The sequence below is a fragment of the Chiloscyllium plagiosum genome, unplaced genomic scaffold (genome assembly GCF_037043375.1).
Source record: "Chiloscyllium plagiosum isolate Xiang-an unplaced genomic scaffold, Cpla_swu_hap1 HiC_scaffold_13, whole genome shotgun sequence".
Classification (NCBI taxonomy): Eukaryota; Metazoa; Chordata; class Chondrichthyes; order Orectolobiformes; family Hemiscylliidae; genus Chiloscyllium; species Chiloscyllium plagiosum.
In genome coordinates, this window is record NW_028270151.1 from 22189927 (window position 1) to 22216946 (window position 27020).

Here is a 27020-nt window from a genome sequence, read left to right on the forward strand (position 1 = left end):
GTCAACCTCGCCAACTTAATCTGGGGAATTTTCACTGTACACTTACCAAAACAAATTGCAAAGTTACAGTCTGGGGCTGCTTGCTAAAAAAAAAAGTTGAGTGGTCTGGCCTAATGCACAACAGTATTAGGCAAGAACTTTCAAACGTTGACTAGGAGCAGATATTTGAATTTAAAGGGACAGCTGCAAAGTGAGAAGCCTTCAAAAACGAGATAACGAGAACAGAGACAATATGTTCTTACTAGTGTGAAGGACAACACTGGTAAGTGTAGGGTATGCTGGATGACAAGAGAAATGGAGGCTCTGGTCAAGAAGAAAAAAAGAGGAAGCATGTCAGATACAGACAGTAGGGATTGAATGAATCCCTAGAAGGGAGTAAGGGCAGTAGGAGAATACTCAAGAGGGTGAAAAATAAAAGAGGACATAAAATAACTTTGGCAAGTAGGGTGAAAGAGAGCCCAAAGAGATTCTACAAAAGATTAAGGACAAAAGAGTAACTAAAGTGAGTAGCGAGGGGCCCCTTAAAAGATCAGCAAGGGCACCATTGCGTGGAATCACAGGAGATGGGTGAGATACTAAATAAATATTTCTCAGCGTTTACTGTGGAGAAGGATATGGAAGCTAGAGAACTTTGCAAAATAAATAGTGATATCTTGAAGAGTGTCCATATTACAGGAAGTGGTAGCACTGGGGGGTCTTAAAATGCATAAAGGTGGATAAACCCCTGAGACTGGATCAAGCATACCCTAGAATTTTGTGGGAAGCTAGGGAACTGTTTGCTGGGCCCCTTGCTAAGATATCTGTATCATCAATAGCCAGGAGTGAGCTCCTGTAAGACTGGAGGTAAGCTAATGTGATATCATTATTTAAGGAATGCGATAAAGACAAGCTAGGGAACTATAGACTGGTGAGCCTGATGTCAGTGGTAGCTAAGTTGTTGCAGGAGATTCCGAGAGACAGGATTTACAAGAAGTGACCAGAGATAGTGAACTCCATTTTGTGCGTGGGAAATAGTGTCTTATGAACTTGATTGAGTTTTTTGAAGAAATAATGAAGATGACTAAAGAAGGCAGAGCGGTGGATGTTGTTGAATGCCTTACTGAAGTCCAGAAAGACAGACAATGTTCCACATGGCAGACTGGTTAGCAAGGTTAGATTACATGGAATACACGAAGAGCTACCTCGAAGGTATTAGACAGAGGGTGGTAATGGAAGGTTGCTTTTCAGATTGGAGGCCTGTGACCAGCGGTGTGTCACAAAGATCAGTGCTTGGTCCACTGCTTTTTTCATTTATATAAATGATTAGGAAGTAAACATGGGGGCATGCTTACTAAGTTTACAGATGACTCCAAAATTGGAGGTGTGGTAGACACTGAAGGAGGTTACATCCAAGTACAATGGAATCTTGATTAGATGGGCCAATGGCTTGAGGAGTGGCAGGTGGGATTTTAAGAACAACAAAGAAAGAACAAAAGGTTTACAACCCAGGAACAGACCCTTCGGCCCTCCAAGTCTGAGCCAATCCAAATCTACTGTCTAAACCTGTCGCCCAGTCCCTATGCATCTGTATCCCTCTGCTCCCCACCTACTCATGCATCTGTCCAGATGCATCTTAAATGAATCTACTGAGCTTGCCTCTACCATCTCTGCTGGCAATGTGTTCCAGACAGCCACCACCCTCTGTGTAAAGTACGTGTAAAGCATGTATCCCCCTTAAACTTTTCACCTCTCACCTTGAAAGTGTGACCTTTTGTTATTGAATCTCTCATCCTGGGAAAAAGCTTATCTCTATCTACCCTGTCCATACCCTTCATGATTTTGTAGACCTCAATCAGGTCCCCCCTCAATCTCCTTTTTTCTCATGAAAACGAACCTAAACTACTCAACCTCTCTTTGCAGCTAGCACCTTCTATACCAGGCAACATTCTCACAAACCTTCTCCAAAGCGTCCACATTCTTTTGGTAATGTGGCGACCAGAACTGTACACAGTATTCTAAATGCGGCCAAACCAATTAATTTAGATAACTTAGATTTAGTGTTGCTGCATTTTGGTAAAGCAAATCAGGGCAGGACTTAATGCACTTATTGGTAATTCCTGAGGAGTATTAGCGAATGAAGAGACCTTAGGGTGCAGATTTATAGTTTCTTGAAAGTTGAGTCGCAGGTAGTCAGGATGGTGAAGGCAGCTTCTGGTACATGTGCCTTTCTTGGTCAGTGCATTGAGTACAGGAGTTGGGAGGTCACGTTGCGGCTGAACAGGACATTAATTACGTCACTCTTTGAATACTGTGCGCAATTCTGGTCTCCTTGCTAAAGGAAAGTTGTTGTTAAATTTGAAAGGGTTCAGAAAAGATTTACAAGGTTATTGCCAGGGTTAGAGAGTTTGAACTATAGGGAGAGGCTGAATCGGCTGGGGTTATTTTCCCTGGAGCGCTGGTGGCTGAGGGGTTACTTTATGGAAGTTTGTAAAATCATGAAGGGTGTGGATAGAGTGAATAGCCAAGGTCTTTTCCCTAGACTAGGGGAGTCCAAAACTGGAGAGTGTGGGATTAAGGTGAGGCGGGGAAAGATTTAAAAGGGACCAAAGATGTACAGGTAAGGTGAATTGGCCATACTAAGTTAGGTGTTAGGTGTATTAGTCAGGGGTGAATGTAGGGGAATGGACCTGGGTGGGTTGCTCTTTGAAGCGTCAGTGTGGACTTGTTGGGCCGAACGGCCTGTTTCCACACTGTAGGGAATCTAAAAATCTAATCTAATCTAAGTGTCAATATTTTTCACACAGAGGGCCGTGCAAGAATGGAATAAACTGCCAGAATTAGAGGAGGCGGCAGGTATAATCAGAACATTTAAAATACATTTGCATGAGTATATGAATAGGAAGGGCGCAGAAGGATATGGGCCAAATTTTGGCAAATAGGACTAGATTAATTTAGGATACCTGGTCGCATGGACAAGTAAACCGAAGGGCCCATTTCCATGCTGTACATCTCTATTGACTCTATGACCCTAAGCCTGCAGATGACATAAATCTGTGTGGGAAGGTAAACAGTGAAGAGAATGCTGAGATGCTTCAGTGTGATTTGCACAAGTTGAATGCGTGGGCAAAGGCACAGCAGATGAAGTATGTGGATGAATGTCAGTCATTCATTTTGGGAGCAAAAACAATGGCAGATTGTCTGAAAGGTGATAGATTGCACCTCCTGCTTTCTCAATAACACCTGGGTGCCCTTGTTGAATTGTTGAAAGTAAGCAGAGTGCAGCAATGAAGACAGCATATAGTATGCTAGCCTTCTATTTATCGGAGGACGGACATCTGGTAACAGAGGGGTGCAACAAAGGTTTATCAGACGGATTCATTGAAACGGCACAACTGTAGGACTAAACTGATTTGAGTCTAAAAGAACAAGGCCGAGGTGGATTCTCATAGAAACGTGTAAAATGACAAGAAAACTAAACGGGGTAAACACAAGAACGACGTTCCCAATTATCAAGAAATCCAGTACCGGAGGTCACAGTGTAAGGATATGGGGTAGGCCATTTTGGACTTAAATGAGAGGATATTTCCTCAACCAGAGAATGGTTGAACCTCTAAAATCCTCTGCCATAAAAAGGGGGTGTAGCAAAACATATGATTCATTCACTGCCCCACCCCCCAAAAAAAGGGGGTTAGATGTAGTTCTTAGGGCTAAAGGAATCAATGGGTATGGGGAGAAAGTAGGAACAATGCAGAGTTGGATGATTATATTGAATGATAAAGCAGGCTTGAAAGGCAGAATAGTCCCTACACATGCTCCTATCTTCTATGTTTCTATGAAGAAAATCAGTGGTCTTTATCTGGTCTGGTCTGTGAGAGACTCCAGGCTAATATCAACGTGGCTGACTTTTACCTGCCTTCCAGACTGAAACAGCCTAGCAAAACACTCGAGGGGGCAATTAAGGATGGGCAAGTTACTGGCCATCCCAGTGATGCTTGTATCCCATAGCCCAATAGTCATCCACCAAGTGGCCTATGGTATTTGTCTATGATTTCTACAGAGCTGCGGTCTTCAAAATAGCCCAAGAAAGAAAACCGTTGACGTGACTGAGTCACCTACTTCACAATATAAATAATTTTGAAAACGTAAAAATGCTAATGAAAACCTGCAAAGGTACTTACCCAATATCATCCCTGTAGACTCGGGAGATCAGAACTTCTCCCTTATGGTTGTAAATGAATAAGCCTCCAATCATGATGGAAGCTTAGTTAATCTTCCCTTCCCATGTTGATTAAAAGACCTGAAACAAAGAAACCAAACCACAATAAATACAAATTTTGATCAAAGTAAGTTTGGATTTGGGAAGGCCAAGTATTCAGTCAGTAAAAAAAAAAAACTAGCTAGATAGAACTAAACACTTCTGAATATACGATAGCCTGTTTTCTCCCAAGAAATCAACTGTAAGGTCGAACCCAAACTAATCTTTCACATATTCAGAATGTATGCAGAGCTATATATTACACAAGTTGCATTGGAACATTATTTCAACGAACCACCACACACTGCAGCACAGAGTGTATTCAAAAAGAACAGGTACCCAATGAACAGTCCACCGATTTCTCAGCAACAAACCCAAACAAGCAGAAGTAACACGCCCAGAAACCCTAGCCAGTCTCCCCTACATCAAAGACATCTTGGAAATGACTGCCAGACGACTCAGACCTCTGGCATCACGGTAGCCCACAAACCCACCAACACACTAAAACAGCAGCTAATGATCTTGAAAGACCCTATACAGACAACAAGCAAAATTAATGTTATTTACAGTTCTTGCACGGTATTTTGTAACAAACACTACATTGGACAAACAGGCAGAAAACTAGCCACCAGGATACATGAACATCAACTAGCCACAAAACGACATGACCCTCTCTCACTAGTATCCTCACATATGGATGAGGAAGGTCACCACTTCGACTTGGACAACACATCCATCCTAGGACAAGCCAAACAGAGACATGCATGAGAATTCCTAGAAGCATCGCATTCCAACTGGAACTCTTAACAAACACGTTGACTTGGATCCCAGTAACCACTCAGAGAAAGAACAGGAAATGACATCACCAACCCAAGGAAACCCAAACATATAAATAGAAAGCAGGAAACACAAGCAGTGCTTTGTCTGGAGGCTCACTGAAGATGTTACCTAATATAGTGACAACACATCTGAAAAATTAACCTTCCAGCTCAGCGAGCAAACCTATATCCATCTATTACAATTAAACATTTTCTAAGCTGAAAGAGCTTTAATCAATCTGAGAATCTCAAGTGAATTCACAGTCAATGCCCATCACCTACAATTAAATAATTAAAATAAATTTTGTTTTGCTCTGTTAATTGCAATAATGGCCTATTTTAAAACACATTTTACTCAGCACATTGGTCTTTCTTCATCAGCTTCCTATTACCAAATAAAATAATTATTCACACACAGGCTTGAAGAGGCTCAACCTCAATGACTATGTTCTACCTTATATGAGGGCAAAATAGAATAGCTTTGCCACCTTTAGTATAGCAAAATTCACCAAGGCCCCCCTTGGGGAATTGGAATAGAGAAAAATCAAACAGTTAAAAAGCTACAACAGGTGGCTAATGGAGTGATTTAATAAATAGCTTGAGGATATTTTGAGGGGTGGGGAATGCAATCGTTATAGGGAAGTAGTTAAGAGAATTTGAGAATGCGCTGACAGAAATTCAGAAGAATAAGCAGATCCAGAAGCATGTTGGAGATAGAAAAGCAAAGTTACAAAGATGCTTGAAACATGATTACAAATGTAGACTGAGAAAGAATATTTATGTATAAGCTAAAAGTTTGAACTAATTGATTTAGGGATGGACAGCCAATGGACATCAGCAAGGACATCAGTAATAGGAACAGATTGCACTTTTCAAATAGATATCATTCTGCACGGATTTAATTTAAATCAATAGATAATGGAAAATCAGAGTGAGGCAACACTATAACTGAAGCTACCATTGTGCACAGCAAGGGGAGGACAGTGAGTATTTGATATCCAGCTAATAAAGCTATAAGAAAAGGTCAATCAGCCCAAGCATACTCCCTCAATCTTTACCAGATCAGCCATGATGACATTACAATGTAGCAGTAATGAACTAAATGACCTATTCTGCTCCTAAGTCTTATGGGCTTAGTCCACCAACTTTATCCAAAGAGAAATTATGCACAAATACTGGTGAAGTACTCAGCTCAAATTCATTCTTGCACCTGAACAATTGAACTCCAATCCTTGCATCTCCAGGTGAAAATCAGCCTAATTTCCTTGTCATCACAGGAACCATTCACTCCTGGAGTATTCAATATGGCACAAAGTCTGTGACGAGATTGAAAATAACTCTCATAGTCAGAAGATTTTCAAGTGAACAATTATCCTAGTTTGGAAAACTCTCCTTTGTGAGTGGCCCCTTGTCTGTTTCTAAAACTATTTTTACATTACATTGGATGCGAACACAGGAGGTATAGTTAGTAAGCTTGCAGATGATACCAAAATTGGAGGTGTAGTGGACAGCGAAGGAGGATACGTCAGAGTACAATGGGATCTTGATCAGATGAGTCAATGGGTGACAGATGCAGAGTTTAATTTAGATATATATGAGGTGCTGCATTTTGGAAAGTCAAATCAGAGCAGGACTTATACACTTAATGGTAAGGTCCTGAGGAATGTTGCTGAACAAACAGATCTTGGAGTGCAGGTTCATAGTTCCTTGAAAGAAGTGTCACAGGTAGATAGGATAGTGAGGTGGCATTTGGTATGCTTTCCTTTATTGGACAGAGTATTGAGTATAGGAGTTGGGAGGTCATGTTGTTGCTGTATAAGACATTGGTTAGGCCACTTTTGGAAGGTTGCGTGCAATTCTGGTCTCCCTTCTATTAGAAGAATGTTGTGAAACTTTAAAGGGTTCAGACAAGATTGACAAGGATGTTGTCAGGGAGAGGCTGAACAGGCTGGGGCCGTTTTCCCTGGAGTGTCAGAGGCTGAGGGGTGACCTTATAGAGGTTTATAAAATCATGAGAGGCATGGATAGGGTAAGTAAACAAGGCGCTTTTCCTGGGGTGGGGGAGTCAAGAACTAGAGGGCATAGGTTTAAGGTGAGAGGGGAAAAATTTAAAAGGGACCTAATGGATAACTTTTTTTAGGGTGGTGTGTGTATGGAATGCTTTGCTAGAGGAAGTGGAGGAGGCTGGTACAATTACATTTAAAAGGCATCTGGATGGGTATATGAATCGGAAAGGTTCAGAGGGATATGAGCCATAGGGATATAGTAAAATAAAAAGCGCTTCCCTTGAAATCACAAGCTCACTGTCCTCCCTGCACTATGCTGAGAGCAAGCTTTTTTATAATATGGACTTTTCCCGTCAACCTGTTCAGAAATGTTATTACATCCATCTGGAGAAGGTGAGACTTGAATGCTGGTCCAAGTGTAGGGACATTACCACTGTGCCGTAAGAGGAACCTACAAAACAAGCTTTATATAGTCTCCTTTTATTGATCAGATTACGTCTGAGAATCCCTTTGCCAGAACCCACTTTTCATATCAATGTGTTTTTAAAATTCAAGCTCAATTTCACCTAAACACCATAACCTCAGCTACGATTTTGCTTTCAAACATGAGACTAACCACACCACACCACAGAACAGACAATCCAGTCTGGACAGTGTAAGAGATTGAAGCCGTAAGACATAACAGAAGCATTTATTGCAATCATTGGGTTTATGTTTGAACCATAAATCAATTGTGCACCACAGGATATACCTCAGCAGATGGAATCCTGAAAAAAGTATTCAAAATGAACTTAAGAGTTTAAATCATAAGATCATTTTCTGGTATTATTTACAGCCCTGCACTAAAACATCTGCAATCTTTCTGGCTGTAAGGTTTAATGCACAGACAAGTAGATCAGTGGTACACTTCTGTAAAGGGACCAAATCATATTTCTAAGAAACACAAACAGGTTGCAAGATTAAACTTTCTTTGGCAAAGAGTGATCACAAAAAAAAGGCCACACACAAATTTGTAACAACTGATTCAAAAATGCTATCGTTAAAAAAAAAATTAGGTATACTGTATTCTACCTGAACCCTCGAAAATATTTCATAATTGCCAGAACGCCGCACAGGTCATTTCAATATTGGGAATTCGAATCCAAAACAAGGCAATTTAACCCTGCCTTTGCCACATCAGCTGAATACAATAAAAGCACTTAGTAACAATGTACGTAATGGCAACTATGTAACACTGTCAATTCAATTTAACTGAACATTTTTCCAGAAAAAAAACTGATCACTTTCAAAAGAAACGTGCCAAATCGATACCTACCGCTCGCAATCACTGGTAAAATCATCGCTTATCTCAGCAAAACCGAGGGGTTAATGAAAGCTTGCATTGTTAAAGGGGCGGTAGTTTCATGCAAATATAACGGGATAATGATCAGATATTACAGTAAATGCCCCGTCTCTCTCTCTCTCTCTTTCTGTCGCAGACTTATTTTGCGAAGGCTTAGCTTCCCCGTTCCCGTTTGTGTTGGCGCGTTTGTCCTTTTCAAAAAAAATGTGCGAATTCGGGCGCGGTCTGTTTCAATGGAAAACAGAATCTGCAATGGCAGCTCCAGAAAACTGAAGTCTGCACTGCGACAAAGCAGCCCGACCCATTCAACGGGAGCAAGCAAGTTGTTCAAATGTAGCAATACCAGTTACACTTCCGGATGCGGCGGACTCGAAATCATTTGACTGTAATTAATTTTTTTACAAGAGTGAAACAAATGGCACCACTGCACGGACAAAGTAGACTGGACGAGTCAAGAGATCGATTGCGTTATGACTTGAGACTTCATTTTAACTAATTACTGGGTTTATGTTCCAGCCTTAATACCGACTGAAATTTGACAATCCTTTCAATGTCCAGGTCTATACACGGCTTCATCATCAGACCAACACTACTGACAGTTACCAAGGCATGTAAAGTGGCCAAACAAGCTGCTAAAAATGTTTGGTTCTAGCGCCCAAGGTTTTGCAGGCTTGGTGTACTAGCCATGGGAAGTGCAAGGTAACAGGGATTGGGTCTGGATGCGATACTCTTTGGAGGGTCAGTGTGGTGTCAATGAGTTGAATGGCCTGTTTCTACACTACAGATTTTATGATTCTAGTTCAAAACTTCAAGTTTTAAGCAATAGGGAATTGGCACATGGGATGCTTACCTTCAATAGCCAGGGCTGGGAATAGAGGAGCAAGGAAATCCCATAAACATGAATCCCGAGCCTATCTGTTCAATATGTACGAATTGGACCAAAAGGTCTGTTTCCATTCTGTATACCCTTATGACTCAGCTCGGTGGCCCTGTGGTTAGCACTGTTGCCTCTCAGTGCCAGGGACCCGGGTTCAACTCCATCCTCAGGTGACTGTCTGTGGAGTGTGCACATTCTTCATATCTGCGTGGGTTTCCTCCAGGTGCTCCGGTTTCCTTCCACAGTCCAAAGATGTGCAGGTTAGGTGAACTGGCCCTGCTAAATTGCCCATAGTGTTCAGGGATGTGCAGATCAGGCGCATTAGTCTGCGGTAAGTGTAGAGTAATAAGGGAATGGGTCTGGGTGGGTTACTCTTTGGAGGGTTGGTGTGGACTTGTTCAGCTAAAGGGCCTGTTTCCACACTGTAGGTATTCTAGAGAGTATGGTCTCAGGATACAGTCTAATATTGCTCAGCTGGTAAATTGGCAGAATAACAGCAGATGGAATTTAATTCCCATAAGTGCACATTGATGTAATTTGGGAAGTCTAATAAGGGAAGAAATGGACAAGGAATGTTAGATCCCCAAGTACTAAGTAGCAAAGGGAGCTTGGTGTATAAGTTTATATCACTGAAGATGTCAGCACACGTCGACAGGGTGGTGAACGAAGCACGTGGGATGCTCACCTTCAGTAACCAGGGCTTAGAATAGATTAGATTCTCATATTAGATTAGATTCTTTATAGTGTGGAAACAGGCCCTTCGGCCCAACAAGTCCACACCGCCCCTCCGAAGAGAAACCCACCCAAACCCATTCCCTACCCTATATTTACCCCTGACTAACACACCTAACACTGTGGGCAATTTAGCATGGCCAATTCACCTGACCTGCATGTCTTTGGATCGTGGGAGGAAACCAGAGCACCCGGAGGAAACCCACGCAGACACAGGGAGAATGTGCAAACTCCACACAGGTGGGAAACGAACCCAGGACCCTGGTGCTGTGAGGCAGTGCTAACCACTGAGCCACCGTGCCCACCAAGCAGCAAGGAAACCTTGTTACAACTTTATACAACACAGTTGGGCCAGTGATGGGATATACCATGTGCAGTTCTGGAACTATACTATCAGAAACGGTGTGGGGGCAATTCAGTAGGATATTGCCTAGGAATGTCTCAGCTATGCGGAGACAGAATAGAATAGGTTTGGTTTTTTTGGAACAGAGAGGGGTATCTGATTGATGAATATACAATTAGCAGAGACTTGGACAGAGTAGATCATGAAAATTTCTTCCCCATGGCAAACATCTAAGACCAGACAGCACAAGTTTAATGTGAGAAGCAAGTGGTTCAGGAGTTTTATTTCCACCCAAAGAGTGGTAGAAAAATAGAATATGCTGCCTGCAGGGGCAGTGGAAGCAGATACTCTCAACATTTAAGCAGCAAATGGGTATCTAAAATAACGGGACATGGTAGGCTATGGAACAAGGGCAAGTAAATGTTATTTTTGTAGTTTAGTGTTTGTTGGTCAGCACAAACATGATGGGCTGAAAGGCCTGTTTCTCAGCTACATGATACCATACAAATTTTTTAAATGTTGGACAATATCAAGGGTAGCAGTATCTGTTGAGAGAAAGCAGCACTAACATAGAGTCCAGTGACCCAATGGGCTGAATGGCCTAATTACTGCTCCTGTGTTAAGATTATGACTCTTCATCAAATGACAGTAGGTAGGAAGATGGGCAGCACGGTGGCACAGTGCTTAGCACTGCTGCCTCTCAGTACCAGAGACCCGGGTTCAATTACCGCCTCAGGCGACTGTCTGTGTGGAGTTTGCACATTCTCCCTGTGTCTGCGTGGGTTTCCTCCCACAGTCCAAAAATGTGCAGGTTAGGTGAATTGGCCATGGTAAATTGCCTGTAGTGTTAGGTGAAGGGGTAAATGTAAGGGAGTGGGTCTGGGTGGGTTGCTCTTCAGAGGGTCGGTGTGGACTTGTTGGGCCGAAGAGCCTGTTTCCACACTAAGCAATCTAAAAAAAGTGATATTTATGCTGATGACAGGGTTAAGTAAGGAGTGAGTGGATGGGGGGGGGGGACAGACATAGCCCAAACAGATTAAGAAAGTTAGGCAGGTAAAGTGATAGTTGATAATAAGGCAGAAAAGAGGAAAAGCTGATAATAGTGACCATAAGTAGGTGAAAATGCTCATGTCATGACAGGACTTGAGATTTGGGAATAGATTAAGGAAGTGTTCAGGCTCAAATTCTTAACCTAAGGCTGCAAAATCCCCAAGTGAATAATGAAATGCTGTTCTTTCAGCCTGCACCAAGCCTCGGAGTGCTGCAGCAGCCCCAAGACAGGAACAAGATGGTATGTTGACGTGGCAGGCAACTAAAACTCAGTCATTTTTAATGGACAGAATGCAGGTATTCCACAAAGCAGTCATTCAATATGCATTTTGGCTCCTCGATGTACAGGAGACCATATTGTGAACAGCTAATACTGTGGACTAGATTGAGTCAAGTGAAGGGTTTATGCCCAAAACATCGACTCTTCTGCTAGAGTGCTGCCTGACCTGCTGTGCTTTTCCAACGCCACCCTTTTCGACTCTAACTCTCCAGCATCTGCGGCCCTCACTTTCTTAGAGTGAAGTGCTGGTAAATCACTGCTGCATCGGGAAGGTATGTGTGAAGCCATGGATTACAAGGAGGGAGGAGACAAATGGACAAGTGTTGCACCTTCTATGAAGAAACGTGAAGGTGCTGTGGAGGTGTAGGGAGTGGAGGGGGAGTGGACTAGGTTGCCCTGGAGAAAACACAGTCTCTTCAAAATGCTAACCAGGTCGGGAATGGGAATGTGCCCCTAATGGTGGCTTATGGTCCTGTGGATGCAGATACTAGTGGGGTGGAAAGTGAGGACCTGGTGAAGAGAGGAGGGGTGAGGGCACAAGTGGCAGAAATGGGTCAAGAGTGGTTAAGAGTCCAGTTAACCACACTGGTGGGGAATCGTCAGTTGAGGAAAAAGGTGGACATTCTAAGCACCCCTGTGGAAGAGGAGATCAACAGAATAGATGGAGACAAAGAAACTGAGAATGGTATTGTGTCTTTACAAGAAAGAGGGTGCAAGGATGTACAGCTCAGGTAACTGTGGGGTTGGTAGGTTTGCAGTAGATATTGGTGAGGGGTCTATCCATTTCCGAGATGTCCAGGGAGGAGTCAGAGACAGAAGTTGAAGGCTAAAAGTAGGGTGAGGACTGCAAGTGAAATTAATAAATCTTTCCGGTGCTAAAGGGGGGGGGGAAAAGAGAGAGAGAGAGAGAGAGAGAGAGAGAGAGAGAGAGAGAGAGAGAAAGCAGCACTGATTATGTTATCAATGTGGCAGGGAATGAGTTATGGGGAGGGACCCAGGTAGGATTGGAACAAGGAATTTTTCCACCTAACCTATGAAGAGATAGGTAGAATGATGAAGGTACCCATGACCACTTCTTTGATCGGTAGAAAACAAAACAAGAGGAATTAAGAATCTGTTGTTCAAAGTGAGCATAAACTTGGCCAAATAGAGGTGGTACATATGGATTGTGAAAGCATAAACAAAATTTGCTGGAAAATGGAGGCAGGTCTGACAACATATGGGGAGGGAAAAGAATTAATGTTGAAACACATTTAATTGGGGCTTTCAAGGTGACAGTAGGTGATTATTTAGAAGTAGAAGAATGATTCAGGTCATTAGTCCTTGGAATGAGGGGGTCGGCCTGTGATGAGAGGCCGAGTAAAGTGTGCCTGTATTCTTTGTAGTTCAAACTGAAAATGTGAAGAGTTCTCATTGAAACAAAGTTACAAGATTCTGAAAGGCCTTGACAAGCAGACAGATTTGTTTCTCCCTGGCTAGGAATGTAGAAAAGTCTCAGCATAACTGGATGACTGATCTATTAGGACTAAGATAAAAAATAAATTTATCCACTGAAAATATTGTGAAGTTTTTAAATTCTCTACCCCAGAAGATTGTGAAAACACAACATTGAAAATAATTAAGGCTGAGGGAGAGCTTTTGGGGTCACAGGGAGTTATGGGAAAGAGAAGAGTGCATGAAAATGAAATTGAATCCCAAAATCAGTCATGATTGCATGGAATGGCAGAACAAGTTTAATGGACATAATCTGCTCCTTTTTCTTATGTTGCACCTCAACATTACTTTCCTGCACTATCACCACAAATTGCCTTCATGTCCAAAAATCTACAATCTCCATCTTGAATACAGACAATAATTTACCATCCAAAGTTTACTACAGTAGAGAACTCAACACGTGCATGAAGAGTTTCTCATCTGGATCCTGAATGGCTGGTCTTCTAAGATTGCGAAGACAACAGCAGTAATGCCTACATTCCACAAATTAAATCAGTCTGAAGTAGAATTTCAAACTGACCTCATTCAAATCAAATGAGAGAATCTCCAGCTAAGCTCGCAACCGTTTCAATATTTCTATGGGAGCTTCACTTCAGAAAAAGTGAATCCATATTGCAACAACCAACAGTGGAGTGAACATGGGATTTCTTACAGCTTTTTCAAAACCAAAACGGGTATCCAGGTAAAACGCTCTGTCAGGTAAAAAGAACTGGCCTGATATTGGATCATCTTAGGTCAAGATAACAAATCTCCTTCTCCTTTTGCTTAAACATCCATCCACTGAGTCAGATGATCTGTTATTCCTGCCATTTTGTATCCTGAAAATTGTGAACTGTGGATCAAATTTGGAACAGTAAAGGGCTCAGACAGTGGACACTGAAACATAGTTTCTTAATCTTATTCAGCCTTGAAATGTGGAACTTGCCAGAATTGGTTACCTGTTCCTATCTACCCTCAAATAGATGCTATGCTACATTCTTCAAATGTTGCAGTTTGAATTAACAGGAGCTTGTCAAACTACTTCACGTAGTTGCTAACCAGGATGGTGAGCTATCCAAGCTTTATAAATCAACACACAGGAAACTTCTATTCCACTGCTGTGGTTCTGTTCGCCTAGCTGGAGGTTTTTGTTGCAAACGTTTCGTCCCCTGTCTAGGTAACATCCTCAATGCTTGGGAGCCTCCTGTGAAGCGCTTCTGTGGTGTTTCCTCCGGCATTTATAGTGGCCTGCCCCTGCCGGTTGTCAGTTTCAGCTGTCTGCTGTACTGGCCGGTATATTGGGTCCAGGTCTATGTGTTTGTTGATGGAGTTTGTGGATGAGTGCCATGCTTCTAGGAATTTCCTGGCTGTTCTTTGTTTCGCTTGCCCTATAATGGTAGTGTTGTCCCAGTCAAATTCATGTTGCTTGTCGTTTGCGTGTGTGGCTACTAGAGATAGCTGGTCGTGTCATTTCGTGGCTAGTTGATGTTCATGGATGCGGATCGTTAGCTGTCTTCCTGTCAGGTAACACAGCTGACACAGCTACCATTAGGGACCCTCACCTGAGGCATAGTGACCTTAAGGTTAAGCCACCAGTCATCGCCCTCTAATGAGAGAAATTGCAGTCAGGTCGGTCTAGGGTAACTTTACCTTTTACTTTGCAGCCTTGTAAAATTTCCAAGCATCAACTATCAGAAGACCTAGAAATCATGAAAAGTTACTTCTCACATCATTACAATCATGAGTGGAGTTAGATTTTTCAATAACTACTCTCCAGTGGGTTTTTATTCAGACATTATGTGTACTTCAAGCTCTAATTGAATTTCTTTGACACACCAATGAAATAGACTGTGATGTATTTGATAGACTGGCCTATGATCTTTGTTACAATCAATATTTCATTGCTTCAGATAGTCCTTGTGGGAATGTGTAATGCAAGAATAGAATGGTCATGCTCACATTTTATGTTGAGGGAGGAAGCCAGGATGTGCCTGTAACAGTATGCTGTAATGCATCTGCAGGAAAGGTATGTATAAAGTGATATGTCAAATCTTCCACTAAAACCTCACTGAATCTAGCAAAATAAAATTGCTAGAGGTCTTTTGTGAAGTTTGCTTTCGGAGGTGGCAGGTAGGAGAAAAGGAAGATCCACGAAAGGAAACAAAAATTACTTGATGCCCTGCAGTCAGCAGACTCAACCTTTCAAGAACACATACTGCTGGGTGAAGGACAAATGGAATTGTATTGATGGAGAGAGTGTTGAAAACTCTAAGTGATGAACGAAGAATTTCTCAAAGTGTGATGCAGTAAAACATGAAATTTTGAGTGACCTTTTCAGAGATGCTGCTGCTAGCAAAAACAGCAACAGCAGAGTTAAGAAGAACTGGAAGAGTCATGGATGGGAAGAGCTTTAAATGTAACCTTCAAAACAGGACTCCAGTTTGTGCCTAATACTAATCATGAATAGCCATTAACGGTATATGGATATAGCATCAAACTATGCACTTGGTCAAAAATGCTTATTTCCTTCACTGAGCAGACAACCACTTTTAGAAAGCAAAAAAATAAATAAGCTATTTGGCCCTTTGCTCCTGCTACGACATTCAATATCATACCTGATCATCCAATTCAATATCTTGCTCCCATTCTCTCCTCATACCCTTTGATCCTCTTAGCCCCCAAGAACTATATCTAAATCGTTATTGAAAATATTCAGATTATTGGCTTATATTGATTTCAGTGGCAGAGAATGACACAGGTTCACCAATTCGAGGTAAAGAAATTTCTTCTCATCTCAATCCTAAATGACTGCCATTTACCAACTTATCCCACATCCTTAAACTGTGACCTTAAATTATTCTAGGCTTTCAAGTCCTCAGCAACATGACTGCTGCATTCATCCTATATACTTGTGTTAGAATCTTACTGGTTTTGATTGGATTACCCCCTCTGAGAATATGTATAGGATATAAGCAGGCAGGGAAAGAGTGAAGTTCTGAGTTTTCTGAAAGAAGTGGTTCAGCTGAGCATGACTCAGAGCAGAAAAGAACTTACAGTTAACAATGGGATGCTGGAGGAAAGGGTGATGGGTTGACAAGGTGGAAAAGCAGTCATTATGTACAGCCCATGTAACAATATTGGAAGCATTCAGTATGCAAGGTCAGCTAACAAGGGGAAAAAGTATCCATTGTACGAATCCAGTTAACAAGGTTAAGAACATTCATTGTACAACACTAAAGGGCTTAGCCTTTTGATTGTAATGGTCTTGCAATTAATATGTATGCTGCCTTATCTGGATGCTCCTCCCCATAAAATTACTATATAGTTCATTGAGAAACCGCTGTTCCAGAGAAGGCCGTGAACTTCTACGTCTGCGCACATGTGCGAATGTTCTCTTTCCCTTCAGGGCCCAGAATAAAGATGAAGGAGGTAAAACTACTGTGTCTCTGAGCGTTTTACTGAGGGGGGAAATGGGACAATACCTTATTCCTCTAAACTCCACTGAATATGGTCCGAACTGATCCAGTCTCTCCATGTCAATCCTGCCATCCCAGAAATCAGTCTGGTAAGCTTTTGTTACATTCCCACCATCAGCAGAACATCTTTCCTCAATGAAGACCAAAACTCTATGTAATTCTCCAGATGTGGTCTCACAAAGGCAGAGTACAATTACAGCAAGGCATCCCTGCCCCTGTACTTGAACCTCTCACTATGAAGGCAATGCACACCTGCAAGCTTACTTTCAGCAACTGGTATATAAGGACATTTAGGTCTTCTCACACCCTGCCCCTTTGCCAATCTGTCACCATTCAGATAATGATCTGCCTTCCTGGTTCTGCTATCAAAGTTGAAAATCTTTCATTTACCCACACTACACTTAATTTGCCATCACTTGCCCACAACTCATCTCTGCATTCTTCTCAATTCACTCTTCCACCCAGCTTTGTGCTGCTTGCATGCAGAGTAATTATAATTAGTTCGCTCATCTAAGTTACTAATACATATTGGGAACTAGGATCCAAGGACCGATCCCTGTGGTACCCCACTAGTCACAATGTCACGTGGAAGAAGTCATGTCTATTCCTACTGTTTCCTATCTACTAACCAGTTCTGTCCAATTCAGTACACCACCCCCAACGTACTTAAATTTTATGTGCTAGCATTGTGTGGGATCTTCTCAAAAGTGTTCTGATAATATAAATAAACCACATTTGCTGCCTCCATTTTGTCAACCCTACTAGTTACAACCTTGAAAAATTCCAGAAGATTTTCCAAGAGTGATTTCCTTTGTGTAAATCCATGCTGACTACCCAATCTAGTCAACCTGGAGCGATCCTCAGTGTATTTAAATCACAACATGAACAAAGAAAATTTACAACCCAGGAACAGACCCTTTGGCCCTCCAAACCCGAGTTGATCCAAATCCATTGTCTAAACCTATTGCCCAAATCCTAAGCATCTTTATCCCTCTGCTCTCTACCTACTCATGCATCTGTCCAGACTCACCTTAAATTAATCGACCGAGCCTTCCTCTAGCACCTCTGCTGGTAATGCGTTCCAGGCACCAACCACCCTGTGTAAAGTACTTTCCACATGTATCCCCCTTAAACTTTTCACTTCTCACCTTGAATCTCCCACCCTGGGGAAAAAGCTTATCGCTATCCACAGTCCTTTCAAGATTTTGTAGACTTCAATTAAATCCCCCACCAAATCTTTAATGAAAACAATCCTAACCTATTCAACCTCTCTTCATAGCTAGCATCTTCTATACCAGGCAACGTACTCATAAACCTTCTCCATACCCTCTCCAAAGTGTCCACATCCTTTTGGTAATGTGGCAACCAGAAATGTACACAATATTCTAAATGCAGTCGAACCAAAGTCTCGTACAATTTTAACTTTACCTGCCAGCGTTTATACTCAATTTCCCGTCCGATGAAGGCAAGCATACTGTATGCTGCCTTGACCACTATCCACCTGTGCATATATTTAGAAATAAGCAAGTTATGGTCAGTTTAAATGCTTGTTTGGCACATTCATTTTCAATTTGGTTTTTTCCTCCTAGATGTGCTTTTTTCCATCAACTGTTTACATTGAGGAAGCCTGATTTGTTATCTCTCAAGCAAATACAGAATTCAAATTCAAATTCTGAAACAAGACCAGAGTTATCTGATACAAATAAGACAGAAGCACGTCACTCACCCGCTGACACCAATACTTATTCAGCACTTCAAATAACAATTTGGTCTGTTGCTCCAAGACCTCAAAATGCTGTATCCAATGACAAGTCCTCTACTTATTTCAGCAGTGCTAGACAATGTGAAATCTCCTTCAGAAACATGATTAGCAACCTTGCCAATCACTGAATTATGTAAAACTCCAAGCTTAAAAAAATATAATCCCAATTGTATTTAGATATTTTAATGTTCAAAGGATCAAAGAATGAGAGTTTTCACAGCAAAGCACCCTCATCTTTGACAAAGTGCCAAGCAAGAAGCTGCTAAATAAGAGCCGATGGCGTTAGGGGCTAAGTACAGAGGAACCTCGATTATCTGAATACCAATTATCCGAAGGAGATCTCGAGGTCCCGATAGAAACATTACAAAGATGAGTTTCCAGTGATCACATCTTTTGTTTACAGTGATTAAACAGGCACCATCGCCAAATGACTGACCTCTCGCCCTTTCTCTCTCCCCACACTTTCTCTGGAGTTGTACAGAGGGGTGAAGCCTAAAATCACCCCCTTCCCCAGAGAATCTGACCAACAGTGTTCTGTCAAGGGGCAGAGGTGAAAGCTGTCAAAAGGTTGTAGTAAGAAGTTGTGTATGTGGCTGTGCGCGCGCTATTTGGAGACTTACCCCACAAAGGCAGCAGCAGTCTTATTGCTGGTGTTCAGTCCAGCTGCCTTGAAGAAGGGTGGGGGCTGTGCTGGACAGGGATGGGGCAGGTGGGGGCATTGCTGGACGGGGATGGGGCAGTCATTTGAGGAAAGGCATTTAAATCGATTAACCGAATAAATCAATTATCTGAACAAAATAGTGCCTGCCTATCTCATTTCGGATAATCGAGGTTCCCCTGTACTTGCATGTAGAGAACAACCTTGAATGTGAACAAATGGGTGGGGAACATTTTGTTCACATAACGGATTGTTTGGATAATGGATAGCGTTTTGACAGAACCTCGAGATCTTGTTCACGTGTTCCAAAATTTGGATAATAAATGCTCGGATAATCCAGGTTGTTCTGTACTGAGGATTGGATGAATAGCAAAAGGCAGATAGCGTGGATAAAGAGGTCTTTTTCAGGATGGCAGCCAGTAACTAAAGGAGTTCCACAGGGGTCAGGATTGGGACGACACCAATTCACTTTATACATTAACAATCTGGATAAAGGAACCGAGGGCATTATTGCCAAGTTTGCAGAGGAAACTGAGATAGCTGGACGGACGGGTAGTGTTGAGGAACCTGGAAGGCTACAGAAGGCTAAGACAGTGGGCAATAAAATGCAGATGGAATACAATATGGGAAAGTAAGAGAATATGCACCTTGGTAGGAAGGATGGAGAGAGACATAGGTTATTTTCTAAATGGGGAAAGGCTTTGGAAATCTGAGACACAAAGATACTCAGGAGCCCTAGTCAGGATTCTCTTATGACTAAGATGCTGGCTCATTTGACAATTGGAAAGGCAAATGCAGTGTTAGTACTCATTTCAAGAGCACTGGAATACAACAGCAGAGCTGTAGTGCTGAGGCTAAGGCTTAGTCAGATTACATTTGATATATTGAGAGCATATCTGGGCCCTGTATCTAAGGGGGATGTGCTGGCTTGAAGGTGGCCCAGAGGTTTACAAGATCGACCTTGGGATAAAGGGATTGTCATACAAGGAGCAGTTGAGGACTCTGGGACCTCACTCAAGAGTTTTGGGGAGATGGATTCTCATTGAGACTTGGAGATCTGAAAGGCCTGGGTAGATTGATGGACCAGGACCCAAGGGCATAGCCTCAGAGTGAAGGCATGACCCTTTCAAACTGAGATGAAGAGGAATGTCTCGAGCCAGAGGGTGGTTAATCTGCAGAATTCTTTGCAGAAGGCTATGAATGCCAAGTCATTGAGTGTATATAAGACAAAGCTGGATAGGTTCTTTGTTAATAAGGTCTCAAGAGTTAGAAAGCAGGAAAATGGGGTTGATAAACGTACCAGCCATAATCAAATGGTGGAGTAGACTCTGACTGATAGGCCTAAATCTGCTAGGTATTAATTCCTAGCTATAAATTAAGAAAGAGATGGGCAAACACTTATCAAAGTACACGAAGGATAATCTAATCCATTTCAACCAGACAAAAACAAAAAGCAAGTTTTGAGAAGATTTGTAGCTCAGGTCGAGGTTCTGGATGTAGGTTTGCTTGCTGAGGTAGAAGTTAGTTTTCAGGCATTTCATCACCATACTAGGTAACATCTTCCGGATGAAGCACTGGTGGCATGGCCCGCTTCCTATTTATATGTTTGGGTTTCCTTGGGTCGGTGATGTCATTTTCTGTTCTATTTCTCAGGGAGTGGTAAATGGGATCCAAGACAACATGTTTGTTGATAGAGTTCTGGTTGGACTGCCATGCTTCTAGAAGTTTCGTGCATGCCTCTGTTTGCCTTGTCCTAGGACGAATGTGTTGTCCCAGTCGAAGTGGTGCCTTTCCTCATCTGTATGTAAGGATATTAGTGAGAGTGGGTCATGTCTTTTTGTGGCTAGTTGATGCTCATGTATCCTGGCGGCTAGTTTTCTGCCTGTTTGTCCAATGTAGTGTTTGTTACAGTACTTGAAAAGTATTACCACCCCGTGAGAAAAAGAACAGGAAATGACATTACCATGGGAAATGGCATGACCACAGGAAATGACATCAATCCAAGGAAACCCAAACATATATACAGAAAGTTGACCATGCCACCAGTGCTTCATCCAGAGGCTCACATACAATGTTACCTAGTATGGTGATGAAGCATCTGAAAACAAACCTTCCAGCTCAGCGAGCAAACCTACATCCAAAACAAAAGTTTTGGTGCTTCCCAGATTTAAGTAGCAGAATGTAGGAAATATATCTGTCCGAGAAATCTGTTTGAACCTGATCAATTGCTTTTCAAAGGTTACAGGTCCAGTTCTACTCCCCCATTTCGCAGGAATCACTTCCTGCTGACCACAGATGTATGGCTAAAACCAGAATCACCTGATGGAGCGGCGCTCCGAAAGCTAGTGCTTCCAATTAAACCTGTTGTGTGATTTGTTATTTTGTACACCGAAGTCCAACACAGGCATCTCCAAATCATGGCTAAAGCATTTAATCTACTTCCTAACCAGTTATGTTTTTACCTTCATTTTAAAACACTAATTAGAGCAATTCTGTAAATCCATTCTTTAGATTAGAACCAGCCTGACCACAGTAGCACAGAGCCTCACAGGGAAGCTCACATCTTCAATACATTATCTGGACCAACATGACACCAATTGTTAAAGTTCACTTGAGAATGTAAAAGTTTGCAATTTACATATGAAAGAACTGAAACCAACATGGTCATTCTAACCGATGAGAGATTTAAACAATTTCAATCTATAATTTTAGTCACATCACACTGTAACCTTTTGCTATAACTTCTGTATTTTACAATCTTATACTCCACAACCACGATGAAGCAGCAGCTCTCCGAAAGCTAGTGCTTCCAATTTAACCTGTTGGGACTATAACCTGTTGTTATTTTTAAACTTTGCACACCCCATTCCAACACTGGCATCTCCAAATCAATACAAATAAGTTGGCTATCAGACCGACTATGAAAACCAATTGCCACCTGATGAGCAATTAGTCAACATTAGTTTTTTTAATTATTCACACAAGTGAAGAAATTCCAATCTGACAAAGAAAGCACAATTAAACCCGTGATGTTACAGTTTGACTTAAACAAAGCCTTCTCAAACCCAAAGAATGGAACATTTGTGAAGATGCAGCGGATATACAAGAATTTTAATTTTTTTGCCTCATTCATAAAGGAAAGGGATGATGTGAAAATGGTAATCAAAGCAGAGCAATGTGAAATATTGGACAAAATAATCATAATAATTATCCTTGAAATTGGATAAGTCACCAGGGCCAAATGTATTGTTCCCTCAGATGTTGGTGTTCAGGGAGGAAACAAATGATCTGAGGATTATTTTCCAATCTTCTCAAGACAGGTGAGGTGCCAGACAATTGTAGAAATGCAAATATGGTTTTGTTGTTTAAAAAGGGTACAAAGGAAATGCCATAGGTCTAGGCCAGTTCGTTTTACTTCAGTGGTGGGTAAACTGCCAGAATCAATCCCAAGAGACCTCATAGAACCTCTACATTGTGGGAGCTGGCCATTTGGCCCATTAAATCCACACTGACCCTCTGAAGAGCATCCCACCTAGATCCAACCCCCCCACCCTTGTAACCCTGCATTGTCCACAGCTAACGCATCTAACCTGCCCATCGCTAGACACTTATGGACAATTTAGCATGGCTAATTCACCTAACCTGCATATTTTTGGACTGCAGGAGGAAGCCTACACAGACATAAGAAAGATGGCTGTGTGGAGTTTGCAGCCACCTGAGGGTGGAATCAAACCTGTGTCTGTGGTGCAGAGGCAGCAGTGCTAACCACTGAGCCAACACGCCATCCCAATTTATCACTTAGGCATGAACAAGTCAGGGATAGTCAGCATGGCTTTGTTAAGTGCAAGTCATGCCTCGCAAATTTGATTGTATTCTTTGAGAAAATTACAAGGAGAATTGATGCAGACAGTGTAGTGAATGTTGCCTACCTGTACATGGATCTTGGTAACGCATCTGACAAGGTCACACTTAGCAGACTGGTCAAGAAAGTAAAAGCCCATGGAATGCAGGGTAATGTGTCAAATTGGATCCACAGTTGACTTAGTAACAAGAAACAAAGGGTAATAGTCAACAGCTGCCCTGCAAATGGAAAGCCTTTCAAGTGGAGTTCTGCAAAGAACAGTGTTGGGACCCTGCTGTTTGTTTTATACATTAAAAAATTGAAGTTTAATTGGGGGGGCACAATTGGGAAATCTGCAGATGATATAAAAACTGGCCATGTAGAGAACAGCTGTGCACTTGAAATGGTAGTGAACAGGAAAGTGGCAAATTGAAAGAGATCAAACAATAGAAGGGAATACATTATAAATGGGAACATATTGAGAGGGTTGGATGAAGTGAGCGATCTTGGTGGGAAACATACAGTTCCTAAAGGTAGCAGCACAGGTAGATAAGGTTATAAAGGCAGCAGAAGCAATGCTGTCCTTCATTTGCAGAGGTACAATATACAAAAATAGGGATATAATAACTAAACTGTATAAGACACTGGTGAGATCACAACTAGAATATTGTTCATAGTTCTGGTCACATTACAGAAAGGACAGAATTGCTCTGGAGAGAATGCAGAGAAGGTTTATTGGAATTTTGCCAGGGCTGGAGAACTGTAGCTGCTGGGATTGTTTCCCTTGAAACAGAGAAGGCTCAGGGGTGACATTATTGAGTTATACAAAATTGAGAGGGGTAGAGATACAACAGACAAGAGGAACTGGTTTGCCTTGGCAGAGAATTCAAAAGGGTTCATAGATTCAAGTTAAGTGACAGAAAGATTAGAGGGGACGTGAGGAAATCTTTTCTTACTCAGAGGGTGGTGAGTGTCTGAAATTTGCTGCCTGAGTTGGTGGCGACGAAGAAACCCTAAACAGTTTTTAAAAAGTACTCCAAGCTTCAGGACTATGGTGGTTTAGGAAAGATGGGATTAGAGTGGGCATCTGGGTGACTTTGGATCAGCATGGACAAATTTGGCTGAATGGCCCCCTCTGTACTATAGAAGTTCTATGTTTTCTAACTGGACCAACAGACGTAATCACCACTTTCGGTTTGATACAGTCGATGTGAAATCTAACAAGTGTTGATATTGTAACATTCAGTAACTAATAGTAAAATGTGTTTTGCTTGAATAAAACTTTGTTTGTTCAAACTCAATCATGTGGCTTTATTCCCTTCATAAGTACCTGGGATTTCAGTACCGTTTTTGCATTTAAAATATTATCACTCCATAACTAGATTAAAACAAATTTAACAGTGCGGTTAATGACCATAACAAGCATCAGAAAAAAAAAGTAGGATATTAAGTGTAGGTCAAATGCATCATTGCTGCAGCAGAATTTATTTGATGTCACCCCCAACAGGACTCCACCCTGGTTCAAATCAAATCCAAAATTGACAAGCAGAGTCCATACTTATCCGAATAAAAAGGCACTCTGCAGTAGTTGAAATCAGAAAATCGGCAGATTTATCAGCAACTTTTAAGGAAGAAACAATGGACCTCTTATGGCATTGCTCAGATATTAGATCAGGATCTCAGCTGAGTTCCTTTAGGAAGCAATGTTTGAATAAAGTACATCCACTCCAAATGCAACTGATACATCTATTCAATTTAAACTAAATTTCAGGCTGCAGGTCAATGACTGGTTTTCTCTTCCCAATATATTAGATATGCAACAAAATGTGGCATCTCAAGTGGGATGAACAAAGCAGGTAGGTGATATTAAATAAGTGTCCATTGCTTCAATGTCTGCACTCATCAGCACTTTGCTTTAATATAAAATTCAATTTTGTGAACAAATTGTATTGTAGGTATTTTCCACTATTTTTCAAGTGAATAGATAACAAAAAGTTAACTGCCAATACATTGCAGTGACATGGGAGTATAGATAGGGTAACATTTGATGCAAATAAATTATCTCATTCAGCCTGGATATTGAAATTAACTTAAGACAAGTAGAAGGCTAGAAGAACACAGCAAACCAAGCAGCAGTAGGTGGTGGAGAAATCAATGTTTCAGGTGTAACCCATCTTCAGAACAGCTTTTGTTTGTCTCTAACCAATTGAAATTAACTTGGCTTCCAACCCATTTGTTCACTTTTGTAAGTTAACAAAAAATTTAAAATCCACATCTCAACTGTAAACTACATCTATATTTTGAGTTTATAGAATGCATTTCTTTATACCTAATAGGACTAGGTATTAGAATTGATGACTGTGATACAACCAGACAGGATGTAAATTACATAGATCAGGACAAGCTTGTTACCCAAGCAGACTTCACTGCTTAGTCAAAGTGAGTTTGATAATCATGAGATTCTGAAATAAACAGATAGGGAGAGACTACTCCCATTGGTAAAATTGCCAAGAATCAGAGGACAGCAATTTAGGGTGATCAGACAAAAAAAAACAGATTTAGAATGCACTACTAGAGTACATCGCAGAGGAATATTTAATCATGCATTTAAACAAGTTCTCTTTTAAAGACCCAATAAGAAAATAAATGGTAGGGCGTTAAAGAAAGGTAGGTAGTTGAAAACATGTAAAGTTTTGCATTTACATAAATAGTGATCAATGTGATCCAGAATACTATTCTGCCAAATATCCAAAGTGTAGATTCTAACACTGCACAACAGGAGTTAACACTTATTTCAGAGTTAAGTAATTCTAGTATTTCTAAACCAGTGATCAAATAAAATGAACTCAAGTTAAAATCATTTACAAGTAATAAAACCACAGAGACAAAATTACATAAGACATTGCTGCAAATCAGAGACCAGCCATAAACTGAATTGGCCATCTAAAATACATTACAACTAAGACCTCCCCAGGAAGGAAAGAGAAGCCAGCACAAATATGGTGGGCCGATAACCTCAGATACTGTAGATTTTCCCATGTCAAGCCATTACAAAGTAACTAACACAGGCTAGACAGTAGGCGGTCAGACAACTTTGATCTAAAGAACAGAGCTCAAAATCCAATTTGAGAGACAGGAAGATTCCACGACAAAATCTGTGCAAATAGATAATTTGGCTTCCCTTTTTCCAATGAGATTGATTTGGGAACGTAAAAAGAAAACGGTCAGGTCACCTCCACTGCACCTCACTATGGCCAACTACCTTTAGCACCCGCTGCCGGGGGAGGGGGGACGAGAGGGGTGAGGGTCTTTTAACAGAGGGCACCTTTGCCATTGCTACTCTCTCTCAGTACTGAATGCAGCCAAGAAATTGAGTCAGAATTGAAAGATATTCAGCGGAACCTAAACTCACTCCTTGGACTGAGGTGGGTGCAACACCCACACCCGGGGGAGTTAAGTTATAATATTTCATAATTGCCCTTTCCTCCTCCAATAAGGATAGAAGGACCATCTGCAGGCCAGATCACCCCACCCCACCGACTGCCAGGCTTGCCATCGGGGGTTATCTTCTGCCACACCCACGAACACCATCCCCATTCCTTTCCCCCTCCCCCCAAAAAGAAATCGGGGGGAGGGGGGAAGGGAGGTTGGCCGCCCTTCGCAAAATGTCCGCCGCCGTTACCCTCCCCCACTTTCCCTTTCGTCCTTGCTTCATTCTCGACCAACCCCAAGGCTGACAGCCACTAAGACCTCTGCACCCCAGGATGCAGGAGAATATCGGATGCCTGTGCCTTGAGCCCACTGTCGACCCAGCTCGATCTCACCTACCCGCTGCTCGCGCCGGCTCCTCACAAAATGTCCGCCTCCTCCCTGCCTCAGCACCGCTGCCCCGCGGGTCACATGACGAGGACTTGGCGTCATCACGCACGCGTCACATGACCTTGAGCCGCTCCATGAGAGAGAGATAAGTGATGCCAAGCCCATTCATTCATTCATTCATTTGCTCACTGAGAATGGCTACAATGGAAGGGCTCAAGGACAGAATGGTCTCAGTAAAGGGAAATGACTTGAAAGGGTTAACTCAGAAGCATTCGAATAGCTCCACTCAGCAGTAATCTGTATATCAGT

At 41.8% G+C, this 27020-nt stretch overlaps 1 protein-coding gene across 2 annotated transcripts in view; it reads right to left on the reverse strand.

Annotated features, from left to right (window-relative positions):
- The window catches only part of LOC122556139 (AP-2 complex subunit mu), a 67882-nt gene extending 41122 nt beyond the window's left edge, over positions 1-26760 (reverse strand). The window contains exons 1-2 of one of the 2 annotated variants that reach the window (XM_043702626.2): positions 26721-26760; positions 4158-4276 (exon numbers count right to left, since the gene is read on the reverse strand). In XM_043702626.2, the coding sequence (XP_043558561.1) occupies positions 4158-4231 (74 nt within the window). In that variant the 5' untranslated portion in view covers positions 4232-4276; positions 26721-26760. Of the gene's footprint in view, positions 1-4157; positions 4277-8373; positions 8600-26720 lie in introns of those variants that run through there. The other variant, XM_087993358.1, reaches the window with a different exon arrangement.
- Between the last annotated feature and the right edge of the window lie 260 nt (positions 26761-27020).